Source organism: Carcharodon carcharias, chromosome 15, assembly GCF_017639515.1.
Source record: "Carcharodon carcharias isolate sCarCar2 chromosome 15, sCarCar2.pri, whole genome shotgun sequence".
NCBI classification, from domain to species: Eukaryota; Metazoa; Chordata; class Chondrichthyes; order Lamniformes; family Lamnidae; genus Carcharodon; species Carcharodon carcharias.
In genome coordinates this window covers 54,349,614-54,361,901 of record NC_054481.1, presented here as the reverse complement: position 1 = coordinate 54,361,901, position 12,288 = coordinate 54,349,614, and the positions used below count along the sequence as shown (strand labels likewise).

At 45.5% G+C, this 12,288-nt stretch overlaps 1 protein-coding gene across 1 annotated transcript in view; it reads left to right on the top strand.

The window, feature by feature from the left end:
- LOC121288542 (MICAL-like protein 2) overlaps positions 1-12,288 on the top strand; it is a 103,789-nt gene that overhangs the window by 69,410 nt on the left and 22,091 nt on the right. The window contains exons 8-10 of the mRNA XM_041207123.1: positions 2,063-2,577; positions 8,118-8,215; positions 8,956-9,082. Coding sequence (XP_041063057.1) covers positions 2,063-2,577; positions 8,118-8,215; positions 8,956-9,082 — 740 coding nt within the window. The remainder of the gene's footprint in view (positions 1-2,062; positions 2,578-8,117; positions 8,216-8,955; positions 9,083-12,288) is intronic.

Here is a 12,288-nt window from a genome sequence, read left to right as displayed (position 1 = left end):
ATGACTGCATTTTTTAACACTTCATTTGAACATATTAAAGATAAGGAATAAAAGTTATTTGACTAACAGTCAATATTAATCCAATTGGGTCGGTTCCCTTTCCACTCGCTCAGTACTGCACTGTCAGGGCTGACCTGGATATTGTGTTTAATTCTCTGGAGTAGGACTCGACCCCTCAGAATTCAGGGAAAAGTGAGCCACCGCTGACATTTAGTGTTTTCACCCATTTGGACAGGTCCCAAATGATTGCTGCAACTGGATGATTCCTACATCTGAAGGGTAGTTGAGTAGCATCTGCTAAATAGGAGTTTTAACTTCTAACCATTCTCTTAATGCTGATTCGCAACTTGTCCTTATTGAGATGAAGTGATTCTGTGTAATGTACAGCCAGCTTCAGTTTGAGCAGTGAACACTGATACACTGTTTGAATTCCAACCCAAACTTTGGCTCAAACTACTGGTTCAGTTACATAGAAAAGAAAAGCTTGGCTACCTCCTTCTCAGCATATGTAACCTAAATAAGTTTTGTCAAGCAAGGTCTCTAAATAGGCTTGTCAACCCTTTAAAATTAACCTGGGGTCTCTAGGAATCGAAGATTAATCTCCTTGACACTGAATAAATCATAAAAATGTTTTATAAAAATTTTCTTAGAACACTTTCATTTACTAATTATAAAAATATTGGAGACTGGGGAAAGAAGTTATTTTACTGACTGTCACAGTTAGTCCAACTGGCTAAGCCAGAATCCGTTCCTTTCCAATTGGCTATGGGAAGGCAATGGTGCCCCAAGGATGGACCAATGGCAGAAGCGAGGGGGTGGGGTGGTTCGGGGCAGAAGATCATGTGATGAAAGCCCCAGGAAGACACAAACCAGGGTTGACAGCGCTGTTTTCCAAGGCATTTATGCACATTCTGAGACTCAGAACGCGACAACTTGCTCCAGTATATTAAGATCACTGGTCTTGAACTTTCTGTGAGAAAGTGGTCTAAATAGACAATTCCAGGCACTTTGTAAATCTCTGAAGTCATTTGAAGGTTAATTGTCGCTGCTTGTAAATTACTGGCTCCTTGCCAGAAGAACCCAACATTAAAGACTGATTTTCTTTCTCTCTTTTTGTTCAGGTTGTGTAGAATCTAGGTAGTGGAAATCTGAAACTCCCTTTCCCAAAAGATTGTTGAAGTTAGGGGTCATTTGACAAATTTCAAACTGAGATGGATAAATTTTTGTTTGGCAAGGGTGTTCAGGATTATGGAACCAAAAACAAATATATTGGCCTGATTTTTTCCTGTGTTTGGGCAGGCTCAGTGGGAGTGGGCAGAGGATGGTCCCGGAGCCGACCCCGCCCGCGATCACTATACATGCGCGCAAAAGAGCGCTTCAGTCTCCCTGAGGCACGGAGCTGCCTCAAGGAGATTGAAGTGCTTTTTAAAGAAATTATTAAAAACATTAAAAAGTTAATGAAACATGTCCCCTCATGTGACTGTGTCACTTGAGGTGGGACATGTTTTTATTTTTCAAAAAAAGTTTTTATTCAATTTGTAAAAGCTTTAGGAAACCTCGTCCCGCTCGTCGATGAGGTTTCCTAAAAACTGTAAAAGCCACTTGGCCTTTTCGCCTGCCCGCCAACTGTTAGGTTGGACGGGTAGCATAAACTTGGAGTTAATTAGCTTGTTAATGGCCTTAATAGACCTTTCAATTATCAGCGGGTGCGCAGCTGACTCCAGCGCGCGCGCGCCCGCCCGCCGAACGAAGTATTGCGAGACAGTGCGATGACATCGGGATGCACGCCTGACGTCATCGCGCCTCATCTTACAGTCCAGCATGTCAGGCTCACCCCCGCACGCCGAATGTAAAATCTTGGCCATGGAGTTAAGGTGCAGATCAGCCATAATTTGATTGAATGGTGAAACAGGTTCGAGGGGTTGAATGGCTTGCCCTGCCCTGATATTTCTGTAGCTAAGTGCTACACCTTGAGGTGTTATGTCTGCAGTGTGACTTGTGCACTAAATGTATGTGAGGTATAACCAAGTAAAATTGAAAATTGAATATTTTCTGTTTTTAGTTTTGGACCCTCAGATGTCAAGCATATACACAGTTCATCCATTAATCTGGACATTAAAAAACCAGATGCCTTTGGCAACACAGCAAACACTCCCTCTACACCCAAGACAGCAGGAGGCAGCAACTGGACTCCAAGTACAACCCAATGGAACACCAGCACAAGCAGTGGGAAACATATAGAGGTTACTTTCTCTCTCCATAATCCAGGTAGTGCAACAATTTCCACATCTTCTGCCTCTCCTGCCAGAGGGGTATTCAGTGGAGATGCCAAAACCTTCCATCCCACACAGGAGAAGAGAGTGCTCAAACCAGGTGTGGAACTGTTGGCGGGAGCCAAGAATGGCTTGCAGTCTCCAAGTCCAATGGATAAGAATTCTCCCAGAGTGTCTCCTTTTGAGAAGAACAAGGGAAGTCCTCAAGCTCCTGGGAGCAGCCCTTATCCTGCTTTAGACAGGGTCACGGAGGAGTTGCCAGGGAGGCAGAGCTGGGTCCAAGGCAAATTAAGCACCGTGACAGGTCAGTATATTCCTGCAAAAAAATTCTACTGCCAGCAACCCCACCTCAGTTAATTCTCTCTGCCTTCTCACAGTGATAAGGTACTATTCATTATGCAATGAGTACAAATTATAACAGAAAGTCAATTTGATAATAGAGCTAATCTGCACATGGAAATTGGCATATTTTGGTAATATTTCTTAAAGCAAAATGTCTACACCTTTGATCTTCAACAAGAAAATCATTGGGGAAGCTATTTATTAATAAATCTAATTTTCATACTTGAATTCCTCTTTTAATGAATGCAGTTCAGATTTTATAGGGTATGCCTAGTGTTTATTTTGTAATTAGGCAATGATAATTAGGCTACATATTTAACTCAAAGCAATGCTATGTCACAGGATTAAAGAAAAAATTAGTGGGCCAGATTGCTTTTGCATTGTTACTCATGTTGAATGAAGATCAAGTCAGTTACTAAGGAAACCTCGGTACCAGTAAAAGGCTCAGGCAACAACAACACTGCATTTAAAGAGCACTTTAACATAGTAAAACTTCCCAAGGTGCTTCAGAGGCACAATTATCAAACAAAATTTGACACCGAACCACATGAGGGGATACTGGAACAAGTGAGCTAGCATTTAAGGAGCAGCTTGAAGAAGGAAAAATAGCAGAGTGGTTTTGGGATGGAATTCCAGAAGGAGGGCCCAGAAAGTTGAAAGCATGGTCACCAATGGTGGGTGATTGAAATTAGGGAGATGCAAAAGTTTAGACTTGGAGGGGCATAGAAATCTCGAAACATTGTAGGACTAGAGGAGATTACAGTGATAGGGAAGGGGTGGGGGAGGGGGGTGGTGGAGCGGGAGTGAGGCGGAAGAGAGATTTGGGAAAAAGAGTGATATGTTAAAAATTTGTCAATCCATACTGCTCCATTCTAGCAGGATTCATAGGAATAGGAGGGGGCAATTCAGCCGCTCGCTATTGTTTTGCCATTCAATAAGATAATGGCTGCTCGGTATCTTAACTCCATCCACTTACCATGTCTCCAATATCCCTATATATCCTGCTAGGTTGAGGTGAGGCTGATCGTCTTTGACATCAAGGCAACATTTGTCCAAGTGTGAAATTAAGGAACCTTGGAAAAATTGAACTCAATGAGAATCAGGAGGAAAATTCTTTACTGGTTGGAGTCATATCTAGCACAAGGAAAGATATCTGTAGCTGTTGGAATCAATGATTACAGCACAAAAGGTGGCATTTGGCTCATCATGTGCATGCTGGCTCTCTGCAAGAGTAACTCAGCAAGTCCCACTTTGCTGCCATTTTTCCCACAGTGCAGCATTTCTTTTCTCTTCAGATAATTATCCTATCTGGTTTTGAAAGCCTTGATTGAATCTGCCACCACCACACTCTTAAACACTTGCTGCGCAAAAATTTTTCCTCATGCCACAAATCATCTCAGCTCCAGAACATCACTGCAGGAGCTCCTTGGGGTAATGTCCTCGGCCCAACCATCTTCAGCTGCTTCATCAATGACCTTCCTTCCCTCATAAGATCAGAAGTGGGGATGTTCACTGATGATTGCACAACGTTCAGTACCATTCACAATTCTTCAAATACTGAAGTAGTCCGTGTCCATATGCTGCAGGACCTGGACAACATTCAGCCTTGGGCTGATGAATGGTAAGTAACGTTCTCAAGTGCCAGGCCACGACAGTCTCCAATTTGAGAGATTCCAGCCATCTTCCCTTGATTCCATTGCTGAACCCAGTGGTGGATTTACTGTGAAACAGAACATGCCATGGCATGGGGCCCCCAAACGAAAGGGGGCCCCAAAATGCAGGACATTGAATGAACACAAGCACTCATGGTTTCTAATTAATGTAGAACCTACTGAACAGAGCAGAGATGATTGTGAAAGTGAATCGAGCAGTCACTCAAACTTGCTTTTACTCTGTGTAGAAAGACACTTATTTTCCCTGTATAATACAGGCACGAGGCAGTTAAGGCCAAATCTGTGCTGTTCTAACAAGCTACTGAATAGGCCACAATGTGTTATACGTACATGTTGCCCAGTGGTGGTGAGGCGGGCAGGACAATTTGATTTGCTGAGATTATCCAGAAATTACACTCAATACAGGAGAGTGCAGTTTAAATTATGGAGCATTGGCCATGGATATGACCCTCAAACGGAATGCTATTGCTTCAGGTTTAGTGGTATTATCAGGTTAATGGGTATATTTCTCTTTCAGTTTTATGTCGGCTTTGCTATGGGTCATTGCTCTCTGGGGTCAGCTCTGCTGCTTTCAGAGCTTCAGTAATTCGAGAGCCATTTTTTCTTACATGTAATATATAATTCGCTAACTTTGGGGAGAAGTTAAATTTTACAAACTGACCTTGAGAATGTTCATTTTCTGCAACTGCATGTTGGAACACTTTTTTTACAGGAGCTTACTGATGTTATTTTTTCTATGTTTAATACATATGTGAATCTAATAAAGGACATGAACTTGTTTTACCAAGCAGTTCAGTATGCAAGCTGGACATATGTACATATAGCTATGTAGTATATGATAACTGAGCAGGTAGCCACCCACCTCCCCACAGCAACTTTCGCAATATCCTCAGGGTTATCATTGATCAGAAACTGAACTGGACCAGCCATGTAAATACTATGGCTTCAAGAGCAGTCAGCGGCTGGGAATTCTGTGATGCATAACTCACCTCCTTGCCTCCCAAAGCCTGTCCCCATCTACAAGTCACAAGTCAGGAATGTGATAGAAAACTTTCCATTTGCTTGGATCAGTGCAGCTCCAATAGCACTCAAGAAGCTCAACACCCCATCCAGAACAAAGCAAGCTGCTTGATTGGCACCCCATCCAGCACCTTCAACATTCACTCCCTCCACTGCTGGTGCACAGCGGCATCAGTGTGTACCATCTACAAGATGCACTGCAGCAACGCACCAAGGCTCTTTCAACAGCACCTTCCAAACTGGTGACCTCCACCACATACAAGGACAAGGGCATCAGATGTTTGGAAACACCACCACCACCTGCAAGTTCCCCTCCAAGTCACACACCATTGTGACTTGGAACTATATTGCCATTCCTTCATTGTCACTGGGTCAAAATCCTGGAACTCCCTCACTAATGGCATTGTGGATGTACCTACACCACTTGAACTGCAGCAGTTCAAGAAGGTGTCTCACCATCACCTTCTCAAGGGTATTTAGGGGTGGGCAATAAATGCTGGCCTTGTTAGCGATGTCCACATCCCAAAAACAAATATAAAAAAAAACAAATTTATATCAATCCTGGTTTTGAAATTTTCAATTGACTCTAGTCTCAGCTTTTGGGTGAAAGTGTTGCAGATTTGCACTCCCCTTAGGCTAGAGAAGTCATTTCTGACATCATTCCTGAGTGGTCCAGCTCTAATAGAAAGTTATGCCCATTTGGTTCTGGACTCCCTTTCCAGGGGAAATTATTTCTTTATTTACCCTATCAACTTCTTTAGAGTTTTATTTTGCAAAAATATGCTTTATTCATAAAATATCTAAAAGAACATTACAAAATGTTTCAAAATGGCCATCACAGAAATTGCAATGAAATTCAGATTATCTCCATAGAGCATGTTGCATTCTGAGGTGCTTCAACACAGTAAAAAGAACAATACAGACATTTCAAAATGGTCATTATAGAGAGTGCAATGCTATTCAAATTATCTAGATAGATCATGTTGCACTCTGAGATGCTTCAATACAATTGTGATACACGTAATATTTACTGTATATATTCAATGTGACCCATATAGCCCGAGGGATTCTACACAATTCCCAGCCCTTCGGTGCACTATGGCAGAAAGGTCTTAGACAGCGACCTTTCCCCATTGCGCATTTGTGGTGGCTGCCCCAAGCTTTAGTGTGTCCCTCAGCATGTTGTCCTGGACGTTGGAATGTGCCAGTCTACAACATCCGGTCAAGAACAACTCTTTGCACTGGAAGACTAACAAGTTTCAGGCAGACCAAAGAGCGTCTCTCACCAAGTTAATGATTCTCCAGCTGTAAGTGATGTTTGTCTCTGTGTGCATCCCTGGGAATAGCCCGTAGAGCACAGAGTCCTGCATCATGGTGCAGCTTGAGATGAACCTTGATAAAAACCACTGCATATCTCCTCAGACCTTCTTTGCAAATGCACATTCCACAAGGCTTAATGATGCTATTCCGCCAGTGAATGCACACATTATACAATGATTGTGGTTAAAAATGACCAAGCAATGGGAGCACATGAGAGCTGGCTGTGGGAGGACAGTTTAAATACAGTGACCAAGCACACACACTTCGGCCATTCGACTGCATGCTGTGCTCTCAGCTCAGACACACTTCCCCTCAAGCCCCCACGCACACATGCACACACATACTTCTCCCCAACCACCCGTACATCCACAAGTGCACAGGTGAGATAGCCTTTTACTTCATTCCACTAATATTCTTCACTATTATTCAAGTTAGTGAGGTATGACATTATCCCCCCTCCTCATTTACTCAACTCTCACCTTCTCAGGGGGAGTCATGGAGTCACCATGACCTTGGCTCCTTTCCCCACCACAGCCACCTTGAGGGCAATGTGCGGAAGGAGGAGACACTGGGCATGTAGGAAGGATCTGATGGGCAGGGCCTTTCTCACTACCACCACCACTTCTTGGTGTTTGTTGGAAAGTTCTGGCAATGAGGCATTCTGCCAAATGACTTTGACAGTCTGCTCGGGGAACCATCCGATAGGTTCCACCATATCCTTTTCCCACAGGGCCTCTAGGATGTTATGTGCTAACCACTGCCTCATGGACTTGTGGTCAAAGGTGTTTCTCTGCATAAATTTTTCCATGAAGGACAGGTGGTATGGCACGGTCCAATACTTGGAGCGTTCCACGGCAGTGTGGCCAGACCCATCCTTTGCAACACCGGGGACAGGTAGAACTTCAGCTTGGTTTTTGCATCCTGAGGGTCTACACACAGCTTGATGCAGCCACACACAAAGGTGGCCATTGGGTTGAGGGAGGTTGGGCATGTATTTTCCCCCTCTATCTAGAAGTTTGTGCATCATGTCCCTGCAAACACGATCTATTTTTGACCTCCAGATAAAGTGGAAAATGGCTCAGGTGATTGCCACAGCGCAGGAGTGAGGAATGGGCCAGATCTGCACTGCATCAGCTTCTTTAATCACCTTAAACACCTCATTTAAATCATATCAATTGTCTATACTCAAGGGTATACAGCCTAGTCATACAGCTTGACTTAATAATCGAACACTTTTAACACCAGTATCATTCTGATGAATTTGTGCTGCACCCATTCCAATATCTATATATCCTTCCTGGGGTGCTGTGCCCAGACTGAGAGCAATACGCCAGATAGGGTCTAACCAGAGCTTTATTTCACAGTGACATGACTTCCGTCAATTTGTGTTTCAGCTTCCTTGAAATTTGCATGATGTGATTGCGTAGTTATTTGATAGGATGTTTTCTGATTGCACAAGTTCTAAACTGCTGTTACTTTATTTTTACAGCGAAGACGGCAAGAGCAAAGTTCTTTGAAGATGATTATGTTTCAGCAGACCCCAAGGAAAGCCAAGATCATGGTGACTCTCCAACTCCCCGTGAGAAGGTGAGAGTTGCATAAACAAGGAGGATGGAAAAAGTCACACCTCACTAAGTTGAATAATATAGAAGAATATTGGTGGAATGATGTAAAAGGCTATCTCACGTGTGCGCGCACGCGCGTGTGTGTGTGTGTGTGTGTTTGAGGGGAAGTGTGTCAGTGTGTGTGGTTGGTCACTGTATTTAAACTGTCCTCCCACAGCCAGCCCTCATGTGCTCCCATTGCCTGGTCAGTTTTAACCACAGTCATTGTATAATGTGTGCATTCAATGGTTGAATAGCATCATTAAGTTGTGTGCTTACCAAAGTCCCACTTAGGTAGCTTTAGAGATGCTGTCTGAAGTCTTTCACTTTTTTACATGTATCTGAAGCTGAGTTAGATGGGATGATCCTGGAGAGAGATTGTTTGTTTCTGCAGTGCTTTTCTTGGTTTTATTCGCATTGAAGAGAGAAATTAGCTGTGAGTCAGTGCATATTTTACATATGATTAACTAGCAAAGTCTGATCCACAAGTTGCTAGTTAGGGTAGAAGCAGCAGAAAAGGGAAGAGAGATGTTTTAGCGGGATTGAATTTTTTTTAAATGTGTTCTGGGGGGTTCAGCATTTGTTGGCCATTCTCAATTGCCCATGAGAAGATGGTGCTATGTTTCTATGCACAAAGGTAGCTAGCTGACTGTGGCAATTAGCTTGTGTGCTTGTCTGTTTTCTTGCTTGTTTTTCATTTAAACTCAACGCTTCATGTTGCAGACTACCTCCAGTCAGCGAATATCAGAGGAGGACATTCAGAAGGAATTGCGGGATATCGGGAAGGAGCTGGATATACTGGAACAGAAAGGGGTGGATCTGGAACCTCAGCTTCGGAGTTGTGAGGGAGGTAGGTGGCGTCATCTGTGTTGGTTGAGGGGGACAGGTCAGGACCTGGGCTGCCCCTTTGCCCAAGATTGGAAACTGAGATTGGTTAGATTTTGTTGTGTAAGACTATTAAGAGTTAAAATACAGATCAACAATGATTGAGTTAAATGAGACATTAAATTAATATTTTGGGCAGAATTATCCAATCCCTTTGGCGGGTGGGAGCAAGGAAGCTAAAAATTGGTTTCATGCTGTCATGAAACCAGTTCGTGATCATCCGCTACACCGGTCAATGGCGCTGCCAAATGTCAGGAAGCTACTTTCAATACTTTAGCTTCTCACCATGAGCCCTGGTCGCTGGAAACATCCCCCCACATCAAATTTACTGCCCACGTCAGCGTCATTTCAGAACGACATGCTTTATGACTTTAAAAGGCATGCACATGGTGACCTGAACTTCAAGGGGACTTCGGAGGTGAGTGCACACAACCTTGTGCAGTGTTCAAGAGCGTCGCCTGTAGGACATCAAGGAAGAGGCGCTGTGCATTTGAGGTGCGGGCACAGGCAAGTCGCTTTTTCTCGGCTGGCATTCAGTGCGATGCTGGGGCAAGACCTGCAGTGTGGGTGAGGCCGGGGGTGCAGAGGTTGGGAGGGCAAGGCAGCACAGACTGAAGGAAGTACACAGGCACACGCCTGGGCAGGGGTGGAGTGGGGGTGAGGGAAGCGGCCACGGAATTGGAAAAGCTTGTCAAAAGTGAGCATACTTCTGCATCTGAGATCGTAGAGCAGTAGCTCCATTGACATGCTTGGAGACAGGCCTCTGAAGCATTTCTGCTTACTCAAGCAATGCAAAAGAATGAAAGTGCCACCAATTGCTCCAGAACTTTTCACCCCTCAGGCACAGACTGCAAATTAATGTACGTTTTAGTGGACAGCAGAACAATTGGCCAACTGGGCAAGTTGTTGAATCTCCTTGCCAAAGGCGGCCATGGTGCAGTCACTGGTGGAGGTGCTCACAGCCCCTTATAATGTCTTTATTAAAGTTTGGAGCAGTATCCCTCTTGGTTCAAGCTAACAGTGCAGCCTTGTGGTGTAGATTAGGAGAATGCCTGTCCCTGAGCTGGGAGCACAGCATGCAGTCCAGCGGCCGAAGCTGCCACCAATTGGTCAAGTGGAGTGGGGTGGAAGTGGGTGGGGCCTTGGTCAGCCATGAAGCGCACTACACACAGGCCATCCAAGTGGTGGCCAACACTTTCCTGCATGCATGAAGGGGCCTTCAGGCTTAACCAAGAAAGGCCCTTAGGGCACATATGCTAACCCATGTGTCTCTCTCTTTGATCATGCCCGGGAGGAATATCAGGATCATGGAGCCCGCAGCAAGTGGCATATATGACTGGCCACCTAGCGGCGATCTAGTGGTAAGCCTCATGGCTTACAGGGAGCAGAGAAGAGGAAGAAGAGAGCGGCAGAGGCGCTTGGCTCGGCAAAGGGAGGAGCATCTCCCTCAAGATAAAGGGGCAGCAGGGCCTGCAGTGTACGCAGCTGAAGATCCACAGAGAGCCGTCGTTCGTGGATGCTTTGCTAGACCCAGATTCCATAGATAGCTCTTGTCATTCCTGCAGGCCACTGAGAATCATTGTCGCTGAAGACTGCAAATTTCTAAGAAACCGGTCGGTCACATATGCCACTAGCTGCAGGATTTGACGTCACGGGGACATGAAGGCATTCGCTGCCAGCGGCTGTTAAAGTGACCATGGTGCTCCATGTTTATGCCAGTGGCTCCTTCCAGGGCTACACAAGTAACCTGTGCAGAATATCGTAAGCCTCCATGCGCAAGGGTATCCAGGATGCCATCTTCACGAAGGCACAGAATTTTGTGTATTTTGACTGGGATCAGGAAAACCAGGAAGCAAGAACACTGGCTTTCCACAGGTGCAGGGTACCATCGACTGCACTCAGGTGGTGCTTAGATGTCCATGGCACTAAGCAGTCAACTGCAAAGGCTTCCACTCGCTGAATGTTCAGCTGGCATGCGACCACCACAAACGGGTGTGCGCATGATTTCCAGGGAGCATCCACAACTCCTACATCCTTAGCAGGTCCTAATAGTTTCTAGATTCCAGGAGGATGATGATGACATGCCGTGAGGACACTCAATAGATAAACCAAGGTTTCACATCTGAGTGACACAAACACTGCTCATCATAACAAGGAGTCATAAGCAGGGAAACATTCTTGGGAGTTTATTTACAATAGTGAACATTCTATACACGTGATTAACAACCCTGCCCAGGCTGTGAAAATACACCTTCTTCACCTTCCTGACCCTGCCGCTATGGTTCCTGTCACCCACAGTGGAGTTGGAGGCAGCCTCCTGACTGCTACGCCCTGTCTGTGATGACCTTGGCATGCATCCTCTGGAGGGCTGAGACCTGGAGGTTTCATGGGCTTTCACAGCCTGACCTGCTTTCGGGGACCTGCTGTGGGTCAGCTGCACCTTCCTTGGCCTGTTGAGCTGGAGCTGCAGGGCTCACAGGAAGAGGGGATTTGGATTGGCTGGACATTCCCAGAGTCATCTGGGTGGATAGCCCCGGGGTGTCGAGCTGTTGGTCCTCATCCCCATGGGTGTCCGACAGCTCCTGACTGACTCCTTGAAGAGAAGGGGAAGTTGGAGTGAGATCTAGTAGCCCCGTACCCCTGCTCATGTTGACACTGTTGGAAGCCAACTATGGCGTCAGTGGTGGAGTTCAGTCCACGCAGCAGTGCAGGACCAATAGCCTGGACAAAGGTCTCCATGGCGGCCACCATCCTACCAGTGTTGACCTTGATGTGTTGGTATGCTGGCTCTATCACCTCAGACTGAAGGTGGACGGACTCCTCCATTGTGCCTTGCAATCTGGGGAGTGCAGCAGACATCCCTTCCTGATGTTCCCGAGCTTGCCTTTGTAACTCCAGCAACTGTGACATGACCGAGTCCAGAGGCTCCTCATCTGACTCGGGCTCAGCAAATTTATGGCCTCCAGGAATCCTCCAAGTGCCAGAACCCTGGGAAGTCCCTGCTGCTGCTGCCTGCTATGGATCAGGTGTGCTCACCAGATTGTGATCCCCAGGCTGCTTTATATCTAGGTCCCACTGAGGTTTGTGCCTCTGCACTGATGGAGGGTGTTGGTGAGCGCTGTGATGGGCTTTCAATTAGGGTGTCATCAGATTCTTCTTCCAAGTTGTCTT